This window comes from Balaenoptera physalus (assembly GCF_965194825.1).
Source record: "Balaenoptera physalus genome assembly, chromosome: 3".
Taxonomy (NCBI): Eukaryota; Metazoa; Chordata; class Mammalia; order Artiodactyla; family Balaenopteridae; genus Balaenoptera; species Balaenoptera physalus.
The window spans coordinates 59919990-59943579 of NC_138890.1; the positions used below are offsets into that span (position 1 = coordinate 59919990).

A 23590-nucleotide genomic window follows, 5' to 3' on the forward strand; every position below is an offset into this window, starting at 1 on the left:
CATATATGCACTACCAAATGTAAAATAGATAGCTAGTGGGAAGCAGCCACATGGCACAGGGAGATCAGCTTGGTGCTTTGTGTCCACCTAGAGGGGTGGGATAGCGAGGGTGGGAGGGAGACGCAAGAGGGAGGAGAAATGGGGATATACGTATATGTAGAGCTGATTCACTTTGTTATACAGCAGAAACTAACACACCGTTGTAAAGCAATTATACTCCAATAAAGATGTTTTAAAAAAACCCCAAAACTACAGGCCAATATCCCTGATGAATACAGATGCAAAACTGCTCAACAAAGTACTAACAAATCAAATTGAACAGCACATTAAAAGGATCAAGTGGGGGAATTCCCTGGCGGTCCAGTGGTTAGGACCTGTGGTTTCACTGCTGAGGGTGTGGGTTCGATCCCTGGTTAGGGAACTAAGTAAGATCCCACAAGCCAAGAGGCATGAAAAAAAAAAAAAAAAGTCCAGTGGGATGTACCCCTGGGATGAAAAGACAGTTCGTCATATGCAAATCAATAAATGTGACACTCTATATAAAATGAATGAAAGACAATGTGATCATCTCAATAGATGCAAAAAATTTTTGAAAAAATTCAATATATTTTCAAGATAAAAACTCTCAGCAAATTGAGTATAGAAGGAACATACTTCAACATAATAAAAACCATATATGACAAGCCAACAACTAACATCATACTCAATGGTGAAAGAGTGAAAACTTTCCCTCTAAGATGAGGAACAAGACAAGGGTGCCCACCCTCACCATTCCTATTCAACATAGTACTGGAGTCCAGCCAGAGAAATTAGGCAAGAAAAAGAAACAAAACGCATCCAAACTGGAACAGAAGAAGTAAAATTGTCTCTGTGGATGACATGGTCTTATATATAAAAAATCCTAAAGACTCCACTCAAACACTGTTAGAACTAATCAACAAATTCAGTAAAGTTTCAGGATACAAAATCAACATAAAAAATCAGTTGCATTTCTATACACTAACAATAAACTATATGAAAAAGGAAAAAATCCCATTTAAAATAGGGTCAGGGACTTCCCTGGTGGTCCAGCGGTTAAGACTCTGTGCTTCCAATGCAGGGAGCGTGGGTTCGATCCCTAGTCAGGGAACTATGATCCCACATACTACGTGGTGCGGCCAAAAAGTTTTAAAAAAAAAGATCAAAAACAATAAAATACTTAGGAATAAATTTAACTAAAGAAGTACAAGACCTATACACTAAAAATTATAAGACACTGATGAAAGAAACTGAAGAAAGAAGAAGACACAAATACAGTAAGTGCCCTGCATACGAATGAGTTCCATTCCGAGAGCGCATTTGTAAGTCCAATTTGTTCATAGGTCCAACAAGTTAGCCTAGGTACCCAATTAACACAATTGGCTATATACTACCCTACTGTAATAGGTTTATAGTACTTTTCACACAAATTACATAAAAAACAAACAAACACAAAAAAAAAAGAAAACATTTTTAATCTTACAGTACAGTACTCTGAAAAGTACAGTACATTATCAGCTACATCGCGGCTGCTTTTTTGCTTGCTTCCGGACATCCTGGGCTTGAGATAAAGATACTGTACTACTATACTCTATACATTACTGCACAGTAAAGTACACAAAAGCACAACCACTTGTAGAGGATGCATGCACTTGACAATGTACAACGGACACATGAACTAATTTATGTGATTGGACATGCGAACGCATGTTCGCATCTTTGAAAGTTCGCAACTTGAAGGTTCATATGTAGGGGATTTACTGTAAATCGAAATACAGATTGGAAGAGTTAATTTGTTTTAAGTTGTCTATACTACCCAGAGCCACCTATAGATTCAATGTAATCCTTATTAAAATTCCAATGGCATTTTTCACAGAAATAGAAAAAACAATCCCCGAATTCATATGGAACAACAAAAGACCCCAAAAGTGAAAGCAATCTAGAGAAATAACAAAGCAGGAGGCATCATGAGTCCTGATTTCAAACTATATTACAAAGCTATAGTAATCAAAACAGTATGGTACTGGCATTAAAACTAACATACAGACCAATGGAACAGAATTAAGAACCCAGAATTACACCCACACTTACATGGTCAGCTAACTTTTGACAAGGAATGACGAATACTCAATGGGGAAAGGATAGTATCTTCAATAAATGGGGCTGGGAAAACTGGATATTCACTTGCAAAAAAATGAAATTAGACCCCTTTCTTACACTATTCACATATATTAACTCAAAGTAGACCAAGAGATTAAATGTAAGCAATGAAACCATTAAACTCTGAGAAGAAAACATAGGGTAAAAACTCCTTGACATAGATCTTGGCAATGATTTTTTGGATATGACACCAAAAGCACAAACAAGAGCAAAAATCAACAAGTGGGACTATATCAAACTAAAAAGCTTCTGCACAGCAAGAAAAACAATCAACAAAATGAAACGGCAGCCTACAGAATAGGAGAAAATATTTGCAAACCATATATCTGATAAGGAGTGAATATCCAAAATAGGTAAGTGGTTCATACAACTCATTAAAAAAAACAAAATTAAAAATGGGCAGATATCTTGAATAGGCATTTTTCCACAGAAGATATGCAAATGGCCAACATGTACATGAAAACATGCTTAACATCACTAATCATCAGGGAAATGCAAATTAAAACCATAATGAGATATCACCTCACATCTGTTACAATAGCTATTATAAAAAAAAAACAGGAAACAAATACTGGTGAGGATATGGAGAAAAGGGAACTTTGGGGCACTACTGGTTGGAATGTAAACTGGTGCAGCCACTATGGAAGATAGTATGGAGGTTCCTCAAAAAATTAAAAACAGAACTACCATATGATCCAGCAATTCCATTCCTGGGTATTTATCAAAAAAAAAAAAAAAACCCTACCAATTCAAAAAGATATATGCACCCCTATGTTCACTGCAGCATTATTTACAATAGGCAAGATATGGAAGCAACCTAAGAGCCCATTGATAGATGGACAAAAAGATGTGGAGATATATATATATATATATATATATATATATGCAAAGGAATATTACTAGCCATAAAAAGAATGAAATCTTGCCATTTGTGACAATATGGATGGATCTAGAGGGTACTATGCTAAGTGAAACAAGTCAGACAGAAAAAGATAAATACCTATGATTTCATTTATAAGTGGAATCTAAAAAGCAAAACAAATGAACAAACACAGCAAAACAGAAACAGAGTCATAGATACAGAGAACAAACAGCTGGTTGCCAGAAGGGAGTGGGGCAGGGGGATGAGGGAAATAGGTTAGTGAGATTAAGAGGTAGAAACTTCTAGTTACAAAATGAATGAGTCACAGGTATGAAATGTTTAGTGTGGGGAATATAGTCAATAATAATATAATATCTTTGTATAATGACAGATGGTAACTAGACTTATGGTGGTGGTGTACAGAACCACCATTTCTGTAATGTACAGAAATGTTGAATCACTATGTTGTGCGCCAGGAAATAAAATAGTGTTGTAGGTAATTATACTTCAAAAACAAACAAAACTCATAGAAAAAGAGGTCAGGTTTGTAGTTACCAGAGGCAGGGGTGGAGTGAGGGGAATTGGATGAAGGTAGTCAAAAGCACAAACTTCCAGTTATAACACAAATAAGTACTAGGGATGTAATGTACAACATGTTAAATATAATTAACACTGCTTTATGTTATACATAAAAGTTGCTAAGAGAGTAAATCCTAATAGTTCTCATCACAAGGAAAAAAATGTTTCCCTTTTCTTTTTTTTTCCCTTTTCTTTTATTTTTGTATCTATATGAGATGTAGAAGTTCACTAAACTTATTGTGCTAATCATTTCATGATGTACATAGGTCAAATCATTATGCTGTACACCTTAACCTTATACAGTGCTCTATATCCATTATATCGCAATAAAACTGGAAGGAAAAAAATGTTTAAGGAAAAAATGAGCTGGCTTCCAGGTTCCTGCAGAATGCCAGCCACCTAAATTTGAATCTCTCCACCCATCCTAAAAACAAACAAATGAACAAAAAGGAAAGCTAGGGAATTCCCTGGTGGTCCAGTGGTTAGAACTCGGTGCTTTCACTGCCGGGGGCCGGGTTCAATCCCTGGTTGGGGAACTAGGGTTTCCGGTAAGCCATTTGGTGCAGCAAAAAAAACCCAAACAAACAAAACTAATAAAACCACCTATGACTGCAGCATAATTTGGAGACAGAGAATATTATAAACTTCATTTTATATATAAACTGGTAACTATACAACCTAAATCAGCAGATCCGGTTACAAAGCCATGCTACTGAAGAGAGGCCAAGATGGTAAAGAAGATTAGAGAGCAGCAGAATCCTACCAATGGTGGAAGACAGATAAAGTCACCACCAGAAAGAGTCCCAGCTTGAGTGGAGAAATGCTGACAATAGGTCTGAGACCTGGTGGATGAAAGGAATTGAGGACTCTAAAAGAAATTCTTGAAAATGAGACTGGAAATGGAAATCTTTGAAAGGCATCTTGTCCAGAGGAAAGAGATGATTTGAAGGGCAGGTATCCCTTGAGGGCTTGATGGTGAAGAGAAAGAAGGAAACAAGGAGTGAAGATGAAGACTACCAGAGAAATGAAAGAGAGTCACAAAATCAGAAGACACATCAACCTGGGCTCCACTCCCAAAAAAGTGCCTTCTATTTGGAAAAAATGCACTGCATTCTACCAACAGAAGAGGGCACTCTCAAACTAAGAAACCTGATAAAACACCCAACTGCCTGCCTCATTTGCAATTGCTGAAACTGGAAAGTAGACGTTTCAAAATGAACAGAAAGTAGTAGGTATAATATTATATAAAAACAACAAAAAAAGAGAATACATTTTTTTTTCAAAACTAACCATGAGACAAGAAAACTCCAACCTGATTTAAATAACCTTAAACAGTCATTTGGTGATATGAAAAAATACTGTGAATCAGAAAAATAACTCAGAACAAAAATGGACAAAAAACAAAAAGATATAAGACAAGAGTTAGTCAAAATCAAAAGAAACTGATCAAAAAGAAAAATCACCTCAGGAAAAAAAAAAAAAACTAAATTATAAGATGTCCAAGGGGAAGAGATTTTACTTAAAATACAATAACTGGTTTTGACGGAAGGAATTAAAACAGCCAAGAAAATAAAAATAAAATCAAGAAATCAGTAAGAAGGATCAGAGAGAAAGTGCTAGATAGAGAGGCAAAGAAGATCCAGCATATATTACAGTCCCTGTAGAAGAAAAACAAAATAATGAAACAGATGTAATATTCAAGAAAACTTCCTGGAAATAAAACTTCAATCTACACATCGAAAGGGTCTCCCAAGGACCAAAGAAAACTGATATGGAATGGTCAACTGTGAGATATCTTAGAAAATCAATTAGATTTGAAAGAAAAAAATCCTCTGGGCCTCAGGCAAAACGACCAAGTCATTTAGGAAGGAAAAGAAAAGAAATGAGAACCAAGATTTTATATCCAGCCAATCTGTCCTTTAAGTACCAAGGCTATAGAAAATCAGTATTAAATATGCAAGAACTCAGAATACTGTACTCAGGAGCCTCGTTTGAGGAATTTACTAGAGAATGAGTTTCATCCAACTAATACTCATCATGATGGTGAGTATTAAATATACTAATAAGTTGTAGATCTGCAAGTAAAATAAAGGTGGTGACAAGGCTGGGAAAAGAGTATGCAAATTGTTTTCTAAAAACAATATGACTCAAACTGGAAGGGAGGAGAGAAAGGGAAAAATGGAATAAAATAATTGATCGTTATATAAGTAATAGGAGCGAGTCAAGATAGAGCTGACAAACGAAATAATACAGCCCACCTATGGAAAAGTTATTTGAGGACTTAGAAAAAATACAAGTATAACTGATAACCATTGGAACAAAAACGCAAACATTACTTAACATCAAAAGTAATTTTAAAAGTAAGTGGGGTGGTTTTTTTTTGGGGGGGGGGGAGGTTGTTTTTTAGCACTTCCTTACTTCCTGGAACTACTAGGTGAATCCAAGATGCTCTGGGTTCATCTCTGTATTTCCTGCCCCCGTCCTAGCACCAGCCATTTCTCCAAGGAACCCTGGTTCCTAGTCGAATGGGAGCTGAACACCCGCTGGAAACCTGGTCGCTTTGGTGCTCTCGTCAGGGGAGGAGTCTCAAAATGCTTTCTCAAAGCGGGATCACTGGGAAAATGAAGAAGGCTGGGACAGCAAAAGGGATTAATGGGAAAATGAAGAAGGCTGGGACAGCAAAAGGGATTAATAGGAAAATGAAGAAGGCTGGGACAGCAAAAGGGATTAATGAGAAAATGAAGAAGGCTGGGACAGCAAAAGGGATTAATGAGAAAATGAAGAAGGCTGGGACAGTGGCAAAAGGGCTGGAGAGCGCCCGCGGGTCTCGAACCACTCTGGGGAGAGCAGTTACGATCACAATGCAGTCGAAGGAACCGCTGAGCTATAGCCAGCCCGAGTCAAAGCTGTGGATTATATCCCCTTGACTGTTGAGAAAGGGTTGCGTCACAACAAACTAACCAGAGTAGATACGATCCGGGCTGATTTTGCGTGCTCCCCCACCCCCAATCCAGACACTCGGAGTGCCCATCTGCGGACACAGAGCAGTGAGAAGGACCCAGGTCTCCCCTACCTCTTAGTGAGCTCTTCCGCAGTTGCTTCCGGGCTTATCCCCTCCTACCACGCGGCAGTCACCAGGTCCGCGGCAGTCACCAGGTCCACCACAGTCTCTGGACTTCTGGTCCAGCCTCTACGCTCCCCCGACAACCACACAGGGCCGCTCACTCTGTGATCTAAACAGCTTTCATAGTGCCTTGAGTCAGGACAGTGGAATCTTTACAAGCTGCTAATTGTTACATCAGGCCTTATCTTGGAACTTTGCAGCTAAACCCCACAGCTCCTCTCCCAGGTGTTACACAGTTCCCAGGTGTCATATAGTGTCACTCCTTCTGTTACTATTTTTAAAAAATTATTCTAAACTGCACAAAAACACCCTATTCACTGCATGTATACTGTAAACAGCCACAATTCCTACTTTTCTCCAGTTAACCATGACTACGATTTCAGTGTGTACCCCTCCAGTTTTTTCCCTCAATCTACGGATTTAACTGTACACACAACATAGTTTTGACTGGCGGGGGTGAAGGGTGGGCTTATTGGGGATTGGGTTGTTGGGTATTGTTCTGTTACACTTAACAGAATGTGTTGGAGATCTTGACAGTACATACACTAGATCTAATTCATATATATTGTAATGGCTGAATTATACTCAAATATAAATGTACCGGTTTTATTTTAAATGTCTGTTATAAACATAGCTGCAGTAAACATCCTTGTATGCATGTGTACACGTAAGCAAGTCTGTTTTTAGGACACATACTTATATGAGTAGAATTGCTGAATTAAAGACTTCACATTTAAATTTTTGGAGGTTATGGGAGAGATGTGAGAGGCCCTGGAGCACCTGAAGTCACAAAATCATCTGAAGCCATACAGATTTTTTGTTCCCTAAATACTTTAATTGGCAATTCCACCAGAATGTAAATTCCATGACACTTGGGGCCTTGTTGCCTTATCCCAGAAGATACTACCAGGGCCTAGAACATGTTCAGCATCTCAGCACTCACTGAATGAACGAACTCATGTAGACCGGTCACAGGCATATGACTCAACCAGAATGCAAAATTTCCTTGGATTTTTAGAAAGACCACAAACATCAATAAAGCTTCTCTTCCAGAGTTTGGAGTTCTCTAGGATTGCCCCGGGGTCCTAAATTTCCATCCCTTCTCCTTCCTCCCCCCGCTTTTTTTAAGTCACCAGCTTGAACCCCTCCAAACAGCCATGACCTAGACAGACCCCTTGGAAACTCAAACCACTTGCCAGTCCCAAGAGAACTTAGAGAAAATGGACTTCAGAATTGCTTTTAGTAGAGGTGACCAGAAGTCAGGTTCCACCGGTACCAAAAAGAGGGAAATCGCTTGAAGCCAAGTTGAATTAGCTGCCTGAAGAATGAATACTGAACCACGGAAAGAACTCAGCTCATTAAGACATTCTCTAGCCTGCCCTGACAGGGGGAACAAAAGGACCCAGTTGACTGGGGTAGATTCTTACCCAAGGACCTGTAGAACACATAATCCTGCCAAGGAAAGCACCAACTAATATGTCCACAGCTGGCCAACGAATATTGTACGAGAAATTTTGAGCCAGTCCTTGCACCAGTAGATAAAGACACATTCAGTGTTTCCATTGGCAAGATACAGCATCAGAAATAAAATTAGGCAGGGAATTCCTGGTGGTCCAGTGGTTAGGACTCTGCGCTTTCACTGCTGAGGGCTCAGGTTTGATCCCTGGTCAGGGAACTAAGATCCCACAAGCCGCACAGCACGCTGCCCACCCCCCCCCCCTCCGCCCCCAAAAAAAGAAGAGTCGGCAAAAGAGATGCCTGACAGCAAGGGAATTCTGCACAAAAGGCCAAAGGAAAGAGTATGGTGCTTTGGGGGACCCACAAGTGGTTCAGATGCTACATAAAGGTGTCCAAAGGGCTAGATAAGGCAGAAAATGTCAACAAGCCATATGGTAGCAGCCTTGTTAGCCCAAGCAGAGCCCACTTTTCAAGGAACAGAAGCAACTAAAGTTGTTATAGAATTCACCTGCTTGAAGCTTGTGTAACTACCATTTGTTTTTTTACTTTAAGGAACTGACTTTTTTTTTCTGTCTGCATCCCTGGGGCCTGGCACAGTACTTGATCTAGGGAACATCAAAGTTGTTTTTGCTTTAGTTAGCCAGTCTGTACCATCTAATTCTCAAGTTAGACCCAACTTGAGGCAAGGCAGCTTCTCAATAGTTCTCAGTGGGGCTGGGGGGGAGGAATTATGCCCCGCCTCCCCTTCAGGGACACAGACATCTTTCATTGTCATAACTTGGGGAGAAGGTGCTATTGACAACTAGTGAGTAGAGGCTAGAGATACTCTAGACACCCTACAATGCACAAGGGAGCCTCCACAACAAAGAATTACCCAGCCCAATATGTCAACAGTGCAAACACCGAGTAACCCTGTGCCTAGCCTAACTGCGGAGAGTTAGGAAAACACTAAGTTTTCAACCCTGAGCTCTGCTGTTCCAGAAACAGATCAAAGGAGGCTAAAATTACAGGAAAAGTTATATTCAAACTCCTCCAGACACAGATCACATCAGAGTAAAGTATAACTCGTGTTGAAGGCACCTAGAAAAAAAGTGACAGGGCTCAAATGAAGGGAGAATAAGTATGGGGAAGAAAAAACAATACACAGGGAAGAATATGGGATGTTCCCACCAAATGTGAAATAGGCCCAGTCAATGCTATTTATTATACATGTTGAACAGCCTCTGAGACCCAAGGGCTCCCATATGAGGTTTTCTCCTTTTTCTTTTTTGCATCAAACAGGTTCTTCCAAGAGCCTGCTTACAAGGAAGACAAAAACAGAGTAATCCTCAATAAAATGAAACAAATAGGAAAAGCTGAACAGTTTACATATGAAGAACAAAGGTTAAAAAACTCACCAGACAAAAACCACACCAAACACTCATCCCATTTAATTTCCTGTTACATGCTCTGAGGAAGCTGAGAACACCAGGCCCCAAGGCAGCAATGCTCCTGAGGCTCTAGCTTAGGCTCCCTCTATGTGACAGTTTCATGCACACGCATCCGCACATACCAATGACCCAGGCAGAAGTACACATGCATGCACAGGTGGCCGGAGAACCACGGGGCGGGACTGGGGGAGAATGGCAAAAGGAGGGGCCAGTCAAGGATATGCTATCAACTGGAAACTGGGGACCCAGAGAACCCTTCTGCTGTAGGCTAAGCAAGAGTAAAAATTAAAACAAAGGCAGAACACAGGGTAAATGTAGGATGCTCAGATGAGATGGACAGATGAAGAGGGAAAGATGCAAGGGGAGTTTCGGGAAAGCAGCCTCAGAAGAGGTGGTTTTTCTTTATTGGGAACTCAGATGATCAGAGGTCCTCTGTCTCCAGTGAAATACTGAGGCTGAAGGAACATGCCACAGCACATTCCTTTGCATCCTGTGCTCTCTCCCAAGGTAGAGGGAAACCACAAACACCCACCCTCTAGCCCTCCCCATTGCCACTCTTAAGGACTTTCCCCAGTACCTCCCAAAAGATGACGCCCACACACACAAAGTTAGGCCTGGCAAAAAGCCAAGCATAGAAAGCCTCAGTAACTCTTCTTGGTGGAACCAAAGCCAGAGAAGCCCATCACAGCTGCCATCTCGTCATCCTCCTCAAATGTCAAGTCCTCCTCAGCCCTCCTTTTCTTCTCCTTCTGTTTCTCTTTCTTGTAGGCTTTGGCCTTTTCCTCCTAGAAGGGAAATCACTCAGAATCAGTTCAGACTCGTAAGCCAAATGCTGAAAGAGATAGGTGAGCTTCCTTTCTATCTTTAGAATAAAATAATTAAAGACGAGTAAAATTTCAAGAGCAGAGGAAAAGCCACAGTAAAGATCATAAGGGACAAGAAAGAGAAGTTTTAGCCTATGGAGAGCATTTCTCAATCCTACATCCCAGTTCATCTCTAGTTCTTAACAAGGTGATGGGAGTAAAGCCACATAATAGGAACTAACATTCTGGGGCACATAGTACAAGCCAGGAACTGGTCTAAGTGCTTTATGTATATTATATACTAAGATCTTGAATATGGGGAAACAGAGGCACAAAGAGGTTATATAGCTTATCCAAGATTCACAACCAGTATGTGAAGGAAAAAGAATTCTGACCCAGTCAGCCTGGTTCCACGGGCCTGCTGGGGACTAGGTGCATTTAATTAATCACTCCTATAGTAAAAAAAAAAAAAAAAAAAAAAAGTATGGCCCAGAGAGTCCAGAAAAAAAGGATAGGTTTAGAGCCATTTCCTTCAGATTATGAGAGTCCCAAACAAGGGCAATAAATGTTCCCCTTAATGTACAGAAATTCAGGAGATACAACTCTCCTCTGGGGATGAGAGTGGAATGAGGAAGAGAGCCTACCTCTTCTCTGAGTTCCTTCATCCTTTCCTCAAAATCATAATCCTTCTGCTTCTCTTCCATCTTCTTCTTGTTGACTTCAAAACGTTTCTTCACCTGATCCAAAGTGGAACGTTCCACACGCATAGACATGCCCAGGTTTCGCTGATCTGGGTAGGGTCAACAGTGAAGAAGGTAAGGTTGTTAAGACATCCTAAGCCCCTCAAAAAGTCTTTTCCTGACATTAAAAAAAAACAAAAAACAGACTCATAAAACACACAGTAAAAATAATTAGGGCTAAAAAAAACTTCCCTGGCAGCAGCCCCAGATAACAAGATATACACAGCTTTCAACTACCCTTACTGAGCAGATGCACACCAGTGGGGACAGCTGGGCCCTGGAGAAGACCATGGTTTGGGCTTGTTGAGAGCTTAGAACAGATACTCACCTCATGGACTCCAGAAACATTAAATAATGAAGTAAAGAATAACCTATGCTGAAGCAACTAGAGAATTCCCCAGACATTAAAAAAGAGGCCCAATAGAAACTACCCTTTCCCGCACCCCACCTCCAAAACTCAAATCCAGCCCCAATCGCAAACTACCTCCAAGCCTTACGTTTCTTTCCGTTAATGTGATCCAGGAAGTTGATGGAGTCTTTCACCACACAGTCACAGACATTGCAATAGTATCTAGAAAACAGAAAGAAATAGCACTAGGGTCAAATCTGGTTGTAAGGATTTTATCGTTTTCAACCAAAAAACTCATTACTTTTAGGTAAAATTTCTTTTTAGAAGAAGCATTCTCATTTCCACAAAGCTTTAGCTCTTGGAAGAGTGTCACTGCCAACCTCCAAGATGGCCCCCACAATGATCCCACTCTCCTGGTATTCCTACCCTATACAGGCCCTTCCCAATTTGCACCAGCGTTAGTCTGTGTGATCAATAGAATATATCAAAGGTGATGCTATGTCACTTCCAAGATTAGGTTATTAAAAAACATGGATTCTGTCTGATCACGTGCCCTGGGGAAGCCACTTGCTTTGCTGTGAGCAGCACTATGGAACGGCCCATGGAGCATAGAACTGAGGTCTCCAAACCACAGCCACGTGACAGAGCTTGGAAGCAGATCCTCCAGCCCCACTTATACCTCAGATGAATGCAGACCCAGCAGACACCTTGATGACAGCTTTGTGAGAGACACTGAGCCAGAACCACCTAGGTAAACCTTTCCCAGATTACTTACCCACAGATACTGTGAGCTATCTATTGTTTTATGCTGCTAAATACTGGCTTAATGTATTAATTTAAATAGCAATAGATAACTAACACAAAGAGGAAGGACAACAGTGGATTTACTCAGAGAAGCAGCTCAGAAAAGTGTCACTCATTGTTATCTGTGTTATGCTCCTGCTGGAAAACCTAACTGGACAGAGAGGTAGTGGTGAGCAAAAAGATGAAGAGTTCTTGTGGGACCCTTCTTCCTACAGGTTATAGTCTTGGTCTAGGAGGAAGGTGCACAACCAGGAAATCCATAACAGCTACAAGCTTTGCAGCCAGTCTGGAACCTCAACCCCCTTTATTCACCATCAACAGCACCTGGGCTCCATTCTAGCTTTACCTAACTTCTCCCCTAGAAATCTCCTCAGTAGTCCTTTTCTTCATTTCTTCCTCTGGCAGGAGAACAAATAATCCCTTTTAAGATATTAAGAAGTAGTTACAGAGATAATATGAAGAAGCCTACAGAGTGACCCCTCTTAGAGACACTATTATGTTAACTTGAGACCTTGGAGGACAATGGATGGAATTACAGGAAACAAGGTTGTTATTCTAGGGCCAGGTACCCTGCTCAACACTTCCTAAAACCAACGCAGTTTATTAGACTTACTCCTGGCTGCAGAGAAAGACGAAAAGCCACTCACCCTCCCATCTCAGACTGTGGGGTGGTCTTGGTAATGACGATTGTCTTCCCAAGTTTGGATTCCAGGTCCACCTTGTAGTCCCTATGCCGGAGAAGCTCTCGCTTGACTGGCTGCACTGGTTTTCCTGAAATATAATGGGGAAGGAAGTCCCTTCATTATTAGAGTTCCTTAACCAGAAAGGAGAAGAAACGCATGAAATCCAAAATCCTGAGGTTTACTTTCATGTCTTTTTCAAACCTGAAGCAAGGGACACAACAGTCACTTCTGGCAGCAGCTAAGGAGAAGCTCAACACAGAAAAAATGACAAGCAATCTTTAACTCTCTATATCTTTCCTCCACTTCAAAGCCGACGAGTCTAAAAGCAATGTTTTATATTCATGAATTAACTGAATTGAAGGGAGGAGTTCTGAATTTTCACAAAAAGCAACCTTTTAAAAGAAGAGTAAGACCACTCAATAGTGCTTTCAAACAGATATCCCAAGCATAAAACAGAAAGGAATCTTCTGAAAGCTGGGAAAACTTTAAAGGGGGACCAACATTTAGGAAATATCTGTTATATGTCAAGTACTATTGTACAAGTTACATAAAAACCAAAAGAGTTAGATTATGCAACGTGGTGTAGAAGTAAAGCAGAAGAGGACTTCCCTGGTGGCGCAGTGGTTAAGAATCCGCCTGCCAATGCAGGGCACACGGGTTCGAGCCCTGGCCTGGGAAGATCCCACATGCCGTGGAGCAGCTGGGCCCGTGCGCCACAACTACTGAGCCTGCACTCTAGAGCCTGCAAGCCACAACTACTGAGCCCGTGCGCCACAACTACTGAGGCTGTGCTCTAGAGCCCGCAAGCCACAACTACTGAAGCCTGCGCGCCTAAGAGCCGCTGCTCCGCAACAAGAGAAGCCACTGCAATGAGAAGCCAGTGCACCGCAACGAAGAGTAACCCCTCTCGCCACAACTAGAGAAAGCCGCGCACAGCGACGAAGACCCAACACAGTCAAAAATAAAAACAAATAAATAAATAAATTTATTTTTTTTAAAAAAAGTAAAGCAAAAGAAAAATGTACAGTTTGAAAACAGATGAGAAAATAAGACGTTTCTTTTTATAGAGTGGAATCTCTAGGAGAGAAGCACCAACTCCCTCACATTGTATAAGGCACAGAGAACAGCACTAAGCGCTAGGTTAAACAATACCATGTCCCCCGCTGCTCTTCAAAAGCAATAATACATAGCAGCAAAATACTCTTTCTTCTGTCACTAGTAAGGATCCCACTCTCTTCTCTGTACTTAAGGAAAGTACGAAATAAGCCAAGCAAAGGTAGGGCAAGGAAGCAGAATCACAGAGCTGGAAAGCACCTCAAAAGCACTTCAGTCCATCTCCTCTCTCTCATACCTGAAGAAACTGAGGACCAGGGAGGCAACGCTCTGCCAAAGGTTACACAAGAAAGGAGGACAGCGCATTTCAACTCCCCACCCACTCTCCAACCATTGCATCGCCTCTATAATGCACTTAGCACTTGATGGAGAAGGCACCCACCATCCTTCTTTTCTCTCTCTTCCGTGAGCCTCTTCTCGGCGAGCTTCTCATATTCATCTTTGTCCCACTTTCGGCGAAAGTCCAAGTTTTTTGTCTGAGGGGAGGAAAAAGCGCTTGAGATTCGTCGCTAATCGTGTCCGACTCCTGGAAAAACGGAAGCGCGTCCTCGCTGCCAAGGCGGCCCCGGGACCTGGGGAGAGCGAAGCCTCTCCGGACAGCACCAGGAGGCTGAGGTTGCCTCAGGACCCCAACCAGAGCCCTCCCCGATTCCACTGACCCTGTGCCAGGGCCTTACGAAGAAGCTCTTGAACTGGGGCCATTAGTTTGCGAGGAGGTGTCGGGAAGTCAATCGGGTGCAGAATACTCGGCGCCGAGAAGCCACCCCCTACCCCCCACCCCAAGCCTCCTCACACACAACACCTACCCCACTGCCCGACGCCATCTTCACTGCGAAGTGAATGGGAAGCCTGAAAATGCCGTAAAAAGCGGCCTTGAGCCGTAAAGCAAGCTTGCCTCCAATAAGCTTAGACTCTCGTGTTCTAAACGAGCTAAGCACTGGAGGGCTTCTAAAACAGGATTTGTCGGCCCCACCCCTGCTCCAAAGAAATAGCGCATGCGCAAGGAAAGTATGAAGCTACACGGAAGTAAGGGCGCCTGGAAACGTTTTTGCCGTGGCTTTCAAAACAAGCGTAGATTCAACTTGTCTTTTTAACCAAAGAGGAAAATGAGATTCGGATCAGTTCTCTTGATCTAATCTAATCAACTTGCGTGCACTGCCAAGAATTTCCAAACCTTCTTTAAGGCTGAAGCGCCGTAATAGGGGCTCTAGATGCTTCATTTACCTGTATGCACTAAAGATATGGCCCCAAGAGCGCCGAACTGTTTGCAAAGGCTGCAGCCTTTCCAACGCACATACGCAAGGCGCTTTTTGCAACTTGTCTCTTTATCTTGAAGCAATGCTATCAACCTTTGGTTAACTCGTTTTTCCTTCAGCTGAGAAACATTAGTCATTCAATCTATAGGGCACAGTTTAATCAACATGATGCAACTTGGGAAGGTCGGTCATCAGCAACACTCTAGGGTAAAGAACTCTAGCAGATATCTCACTATACATTGATTTAGTGACGTGACTGTATCTCCAAGTTGGGGGGAAGGGGAACTGTGGCTGCTCCCTTCACTGAATACAGAAACATCACCCCAGGGAGGATACTCCTAGCTCACAGAATCCTCCAGTGTACACTCAAGCGTTTTCCATGGCCTATGCAAACCAATCCCTTGATAACAAATTACCCAAACTACTATATTTAATATTTTATTTAATATATTATACAACCACTTCTAGAACAGGCACCTCCATGGCAGGACATGGAAGTCAGAGCAGTGATTCTGGCACAGGTAATGGTCTCCAAAATCTCAAAAGATCACATCTCAATCTTGTCAGGTCACTTATTAAGTTCAACATTCAAGATTATTAAACAGACGGCCTCACCCTGCTATTATTAACAATGGATGGGCTAGAGAGATGCCACATCAATATGGGCACTGCTATGCCCTTGGGATAGCATCTCTGTCCTCAAACAAAACAGAAAAGAGTCATTGCCCAACTCTTTGCTGTCTCCCCAAAACTCCCTGGACAGGCCAAGGGCAGGCTATGGACAAACTTCCCAGAAACTGGCTCAGAAGCCAGAGTGGAAGGCTAAGTATTTGACTTTTGATCTCAATGGTCAGAATCCTCTCAACCTGAGGTGACTTTCCCAGAGACTTGCTCATAGCAACCATCTCAGCACCTGTTGGCAGCATTCAATGGCATTTCAAACCTGCCATCTGCCTCGGATGTTAGAGCATGTCTCTTTCACATACCAGCCATCTGCGCCCATGCAGAATAGCTGCTCACACTAGCCCAGGAGTCCTCAGGGCCTTCTACAGTTCTGTACCCAGGAAGGATGAAGGATGCAGAGGCACTTGTCACCCATCCTGGCCAGCAGTTGTGGAGTCCCTCAGGAAGTCAGTCCTAGATGAAACCTTTCTACAAAGAGCAGCAGATGGCATTCAGGCAAGGATCAAGACTCAGACAGTCGCTTCTGAATTTCAGCCACAAGATTTTCCCGTGTAATGGCCACCTGAAACATAACAGAACTCTCATGTGATGAACTAGAGAGTGATACTAGTTCCTTAGCCACTACTTTTCTGGACTCATTTAACTCTGCAACTGCTCCCACTACTTATGCAACCAGCAGGGAGGAGTATGTGCTTCAGCCTGACCTGGAGAATGTATGCCCTCAGGACTAAAGGGATTCAAACACCTGATCTATGTCTATTTTGTTCATTAGTCTTGAAATACCCATAGAGATTTCGTTTGTCCTTTTGCCCACCCAACCAGTCATCGGCTAATGGTTGCCTAGGGTGGGTGCTCATTCATCTCTATCATGATTAACCCTGGAGATATTTTCTCAGCCAAAAGATATATATTTCTTAAAGAATCTAAGAAAGGTAGAAACACTTGGTCCCTCCTATTTCTGCCTGCCCCCACTCACCTCCTCCCTGCTGGCCACTGAACGGAGCTTGATGACCCCTTCCTTCAGTTCTTGCTCACCAATAATGACCACCAGTGGGATGCCCATGTTCTCACAGTAGTGCAGTTGAGTTAGTAGTTTAGGGTTGTTCTTATACATCAGCTCTGCCTGAAAAGGGTAAAGAAAGAATAGGAGACTTAGGGACTTCCCTGGTGGCACAGTGGTTTAGAATCCGCCTGCCAATGCAGGGGACACGGGTTCGAGCCCTGGTCTGGAAAGATCCCACATGCCGCAGAGCAACTAAGCCCGTGCGCTACAACTACTGAGCCTGCACTCTAGAGCCCGTGAGCCACAACTACTGAGCCCACGTACCACAACTACTTACTGAAGCCCGCACGCCTAGAGCCTGTGCTCCACAACAAGAGAAGCCACTGCAATGAGAAACCTGCGCACCACAATGAAGAGTGGCCCCCGCTCGCCGCAACTAGAGAAAGCCTGCGCACAGCAACAAAGACCCAATGCAGCCAAAAATTAATTAATTAATTAATTTTTTAAAAAAGAATAGGGGACTTAGACGTGACCATACCAAAGCAACCTAAGTGTCCATCGACGGACGAATGGATAAAGAAGATGTGGCACATATATACAATGGAATATTACTCAGCCATAGAAAGAAACGAAATTGAGCTATTTGTGGTGAGGTGGATGGACCTAGAGACTGTCATACAGAGTGAAGTAAGTCAGAAAGAGAAAAATAAATACCGTATGCTAACACATATATATAGAATCTAAAAAAGAAAAAAAAATGGTTTTGAAGAACCTAGGGGCAGGACAGGAATAAAGATGCAGACGTAGAGAATGGACTTGAGGACGTGGGTAGGGGGAAGGGTAAGCTGGGACAAAGTGAGAGAGTGGCATGGACTTATATATACTACCAAAAGTAAAATAGATAGCTAGTGGGAAGCAGCCTCACAGCACAGGGAGATCAGCTCGGTGCTTTGCGTCCACCTAGAGGGGTGGCATAGGGAGGGTGGGAAGGAGACGCAAGAGGGAGGAGATATGGGGATATATGTATATGTACAGCTGATTCATTTTGTTATAAAGCAGAAACTAACACACCATTGTAAAGCAATTATACTCCAATAAAGATATTAAAAAAAAAAAAAAAGAAGTGACCATACCACTCAAACCTCAGGAGCAGGCATATCCAAATAAGTAAGTAGCTAGCCCTCATACCCTAAGAAGACACACTAGTGAAGACTAGAAAGATCTTGAGTTCCACCTTAGGCATAAGGTAGAAGTGGGCCTGGTGCATGAATTCCACATATACCTAGATGTTTTGGATATTAGTTCCATTATACCTTGATCCCAGCATCCCAAAGCTCTGCAATTAGCTTCAGCCGTTCTTGGAGAAAGTTCTTCTGAGGTGTGGCCACAAACACTTGGGTCTCTGTGGTCCGTATATTCTCACCAAAAGTCTAGTAAAAGAGAGAGAGAAAGTAAAACTAATAAAAACTTCCTTTGCACCAATAATTCAAAAAAACCAAAAACAATCATCAGAAAAACAGTCCAACTGCACCTCCAGAAACATGAGAGTTTTTAAGGTCTGCAGCCCCACTCTAACCCTACCAAGGACCTACCTTCATCCTCTGCTCCACAATGGAGAAGATCCGCTCTACTCCAATGCTGAGCCCCACACACGGCACCTTGTGGCCTTTGGGGTCAAACATGCCCACCAGCCCATCATAGCGCCCACCAGCAGCCACACTGCCCACATTCAGTGGCTCCTCCTCAGCATGAGCTGGGGTCTGTAGCAGCACTGCTTCATAGATCACTCCTGTATAGTAGTCCAGGCCCCGAGCCAGGCTCAGGTCAAAGGAGATCTGTGGGGACAAGGTTATAGTCAGTCTTAGACAAGACTCAGGACCCTGAGAGCCCTAGACACAGCAGGAGGTCCACTCCCTACCCAGCTTACCTTCTCAGCAATTCCAAATAAAGTCAGGTATTCAAATAGCAGCTTCAGGTCTCCCAAGCCCTCTAGGGCCTGCTTGTTCTGGGATAGTCTGGGATCCTGGAACATTTGTTCCACCAAGGATACCCCTCCTGGAGAGACATGTGGGGAGAAATACGGTCTGTGTTATACACCCAGATGTGTTTCATCCAAATTTATCCCTAATATGCTCCAGCTAGTCCTCCTCATTTTCTTAAAAAAAAAGATCCTGATCACATATGACCAGATTCTCCTCCTCTGCCTCCATCTTTGACACCTGAAGACATAACTGGTTACAGTAAGTAAAAAGGTTATTAAATTCAAACCAGGCTCTGGAACTTATTAGCACATTTATGAAAAGGAGCTGTTTCAGAGGTAGACGTTATACACTTATCACTCTCACTCTGGTTCTATCATGTACCTCTGAAAACACTGATTCTTACCATGACATTGGACGTAATCCCCAATTCGATCAGCTATTTCAGCAGCCAGGCCTTTCTTTGCCACCATCTCATGTCTCACATGTTTCCAAGACATCTGCACAAACACCCAAACATTAGCCTAGCCCCAAGATCCTTCTTTCTCTTAATGGAAAAGAACATCTCATTTCATTCATTATGTATGTCACGAGTAGCTAACATTCTACTCAGCAAAGTCAGAGGCAGCTTAGGAAATGCAGCCATAATCTCCACTGTACAGCAAAACTCAGGTCTCGTTTCAGAATGTCTCCTTACCTTCCTCCCAGAAATAGCTCACTTCCAGCCACCATCTCCTTATTTTCCTCTAAAGGTATATATAGATTTGAAGGCAGGGCAGAAACTCTGATAGGATCTACTGAAGCATGTCTTCTTTGTTACCTTGTCTAGTTTGTCAACCGAGGAGCAGATGGCATGGAACTTGCTTTCAGGAACACCACAGACGGCAAATATCCCATCCAAAATCCGCCGGTCATTGACCTGTGAACTCAATGGAAGTGACCCAAGTGGCTTATGAATGACCTCTCCCTCAAAACAATGGCAGTCCCTACTTGCCTGACTCATAAAAGGGATAGAAAGGAAATTCCACAGGATGACTATATAGATACAGATATAAAATGCAAACACCTGTACTAAGAAAGTCCTAGAGCTACAGGCTTAATGGCTGGGGTCACCTATGTTTTGAAACAGCATTAGGCCAAATCCAGACTTCTCCCCTCAGTCCTCAGCTCTGGCCTCACCTTAATGAGAAAATCCCCCAGCTGCAACCCACTAAGGATTTCACACATGATCTTCAAACACTCTGCATCAGGGATCATAGGGTCAAACTGACCAGCAATGTCAAAATCCTACAGCAAAGAAAAAGACAGGCGAAAAAAAATTACTGAGCAGCCAGTTCCTAGGTTGTGGTCCCCAGAACTATCAAACCACGCTGCCTCCATCAGGTCACTTACACACTGGCAGAACTCCCGGTAGCGGCCTTGCACTATGGTTGGGCTCTCCCGCCGCCACACGTTTCCAACATGATAGCGTTTCATCTTCTTCACTTTATTCATGGCCAGATAACGAGCAAAAGGGACCTCACATAAATAGGTTAAGGAGGAAGAATACTACATCCAGAGCTTAGCCCCAGTGGAAAGACATTAGGGAGGACTGGGCCTCTATCAATTGGATCTCATCCACTAGGATTAGAACAAGGACTTTCTCTGTCTCCTTTCCCACTATCCCCAAGGCATAGCAATCAATAAACATTGAATAGTGTCAAATGAAGGAATCCCTGCAAGTTTGGTAGAAAGCATGGGAAGCAGAGATAGAAATGACCCAACAACTTCAAGTCTGGGCCATTCCCTCCCACTCAGATCAATTCTTAACTGTCTCAGAAGAGTCAAGCTTCAGAACCTGGATTTGCCTACAACTTCTATATCAATGTTTCTTCAAGTGTTCAAGGACCACCTGCATCTTAATTATCCAGGTACCTATTTAAAATGAAGATTTCTGAACACCACTCCAGCTACAGAATTAAGAAAATCTGGGGCTAGAGGTCAAAAATCTGTAATTTTGCAAGCTTCCTCAACGGATTCTGACACACTATAAACTTAAATGACAGAGCTCCAGGCCAGGCTCTGCTGGCAGAATTGCCTTCTGGAAGAAACTTGAAGTAAAGGCTGTTGCCAGTGAACCTATAGGGTCCCAGAGTCACTCCTGTCCCGTTATCAGAGAATGCCCTCTGGGTTTGGAAAGAGGTAAGTCAGGCTCCCGTACTTAGAAGGATACAGTAAGGTCATAGCGCAAGGACAACAGCTCTCCACCCTGATCCTTCAGATCATAGATGAGCCCAGAGTCCTCTCCATACTTCTCAGTAAGCATTTCCTGCAGGGGTCAAACAGAAAGTGCCACGGTTAAAAGGAGGACTCCAGAACATAGGCTAGAAGCCCTTTGGGAAAGAAATGGAGTTCCTGCACTCTTTTTTTCTCCTCTTACCTTTAGCTCAAATGCCGGGGTATCCAACCCCTTTGCTCCATGACGTTTAAAGCAGCTAACAACCATATCAATAATTTTCTCCCTCACAACCATCTGCTGGGGATTAAGATCTCTGGTGCCCTAGAAACCAAAAGGAGCCAGAGTGAAAACAAAGACAAAGACAAGTCCATTTAAGACAAAGAGTTAAACTACATCTATAATCTAAGGTCTGGAGTTGAAATCTCTTTGAGTTCAGACGACTATGAGCCCCACCCAGTACCTCAAGAATAGTGAAGAATTAGTGAAATAGTGAAAAATTAAAAATAGGGAATACCCTGGGTGTCCTGTGGTTAGGACTCTGCACTTTCACTGCCAAGGGCCTGGGTTCAACCCCTGGTCGGGGAACTAAGATCCCACAAGCCATGCGGCACAGCCAAAACAAACAAACAAAAACAAAAACATTAAAAGTGGTCAGGAAGAGAAGCACAGGGCAGAACTCCAAGGCACTCTAACGGACAGGGTGGGGCAAAGGGCATTACCTTTGGGGTCTTGATAATAAAATTTGATTTCTCTTGATGTGGTTTCAGTTGGGTTGCTAACGCTGCCTCCGCAACCTGGCAGAAAAAATGTGAGATATGGCTCCTCTCAATACTGGCCAAACCTGTGGTATCTCTGGCCCTGTGTACCACCAACCTGAAAATACTTTTGGCCCTGAGCAACAGGAAGTCTGAACACTATTTTATCTATCCCAATCTCAGCCCACTTCCAAAAACCCAGTTGTATCTGCAATATATAATACATATGGGATCAGATGTTTACCATACAAACTTCCTCACTATAATTGGAGTTTTTAAAAGTATGAAAAACTTTAACCAGCAAAAAACAAGGAAGGCACAAAGAAAGTCAAGACTACCACCACTAACCATATAGGAGTAGGGATTAGTATGATCTCCAGTTCTCAGTTCCTACTCAAAGAGCGAAAAATAAGAATTGTTAATAAGGTAGCAATGGTCATTAGGCTTGGAGATAGGGAAAATGTAACTGGAAGACAGAAGAGAAACAGCCCAAGAACACAGAACATGCCTGTGGAATGAAAAGGAATGGATTTCCTGATTGAAAAAAAAAAAAAAAAGCCGATTGGTAGGATGCTGTGACTGCAAATAACAAAAGATCTGAGCTCTGTTGTTCATGATAGCACAAAGCATCTACTAGGAACACAATAGTGTCATTCCCAAGGTAAAACAGAATCTGTGATTTTGATTATCACCAGCAGGCCGTATGCCCTTCCAGAAATATAGAGCGTGTAGTAGTTCATACTTTGGCAGATTCTGTGCTCCAAAGGACAGCAATTGAAACCCACAACCCCTCCTAAGAATCCATAATCTCTGAAAACTAAAAATTTTGAGGTAAATTCTAATGTGAACTCACTCTACTTATGGTAGTTAGTCATCTCACTTAGTGGGAATATTCATATATTTTGCTTAAAAAAATTTAAATGTGTTTGATCCTAAAAGGTTCAGATAAGGGACTGTGGACCTATATTAAAATGCTCCTTTACTATGTAGTCATAGGTAAGTTATTTAACCTTGGAGCCTCCGTTTCCTCAACTGTAAAACGGAAATAATAACCCCAACATCTCAAGATTGCTATGATGATTAAATGATAAAGCATCCTAAAAGGCCTTAGCTCTGTGTCGGTACATGGTGGGCACTCAATAAAAAACCGACTGTTAATACTGCGGGAGTACAGGCCGCGAGTCTATGCTTTCAGACCTGGAGATCCTGCCCCGACAGACCAGAGCTATCTCAGTCTGGCTCACCTGGCTATGAGAATGGACTGCCCCGATGCATACAGCACCGGGCGGCCGCCGGAGCTGGCCAAACAGCACAGCCCAGGCCCTCCCATGTAGGAGTCCGAGCTGGGGCATCGTGCAGCAGGAGGCAGGATTTCCGGAACACGAGGCAAAGGACCTAAGAAGGAGGCAGACAGGACCCCAGGAAGGGTACAGGGCGCTGTAGAGGCGAACCCCGAGCACCGTATTAGAGGTGAGCGTTTCTACACCTCCCGAATCCCGCAGGGTGGCTCCAGTCCTCTCTGGCTTCCGCCCAGCTTCCGCACTTCCGGTAGGAGCCGGAAATGATTGTTGT

At 42.8% G+C, this 23590-nt stretch overlaps 3 protein-coding genes across 4 annotated transcripts in view; all 3 read right to left on the reverse strand.

The window, feature by feature from the left end:
• Window positions 1-7203, reverse strand: part of LOC309657111 (protocadherin alpha-1-like) — a 49276-nt gene extending 42073 nt beyond the window's left edge. The window contains 1 exon segment of the mRNA XM_082454158.1: window positions 6693-7203. The gene's annotated coding sequence lies outside the window, so the exon portion shown is untranslated.
• A 2174-nt stretch (window positions 7204-9377) lies between these two features.
• Window positions 9378-15079, reverse strand: ZMAT2 (zinc finger matrin-type 2). The gene is made up of 6 exons (XM_082454318.1): window positions 14930-15079; window positions 14506-14599; window positions 12975-13098; window positions 11672-11745; window positions 11079-11224; window positions 9378-10416 (listed from the first exon to the last, which is right to left on the reverse strand). Exons 1-6 carry the CDS (start codon window positions 14945-14947, stop codon window positions 10273-10275), a joined length of 600 nt encoding a protein of 199 aa, XP_082310444.1. The 5' UTR covers window positions 14948-15079; the 3' UTR covers window positions 9378-10272.
• Window positions 15080-15804: 725 nt separating this feature from the next.
• On the reverse strand, window positions 15805-23573 carry HARS2 (histidyl-tRNA synthetase 2, mitochondrial). 2 transcript variants are annotated; one of them, XM_082454228.1, is made up of 13 exons: window positions 23263-23573; window positions 21983-22057; window positions 21465-21584; window positions 21258-21353; window positions 20438-20563; window positions 20225-20332; window positions 19866-19964; window positions 19452-19545; window positions 18994-19121; window positions 18659-18901; window positions 18380-18496; window positions 17040-17186; window positions 15805-16625 (listed from the first exon to the last, which is right to left on the reverse strand). In XM_082454228.1, exons 1-13 carry the CDS (start codon window positions 23368-23370, stop codon window positions 16566-16568), a joined length of 1521 nt encoding a protein of 506 aa, XP_082310354.1. In that variant the 5' UTR covers window positions 23371-23573; the 3' UTR covers window positions 15805-16565. The 2 variants fall into 2 exon arrangements, with proteins under 2 accessions (XP_082310354.1, XP_082310353.1); XM_082454227.1 differs by having other exon boundaries at window positions 17099-17186; window positions 23263-23555.
• Between the last annotated feature and the right edge of the window lie 17 nt (window positions 23574-23590).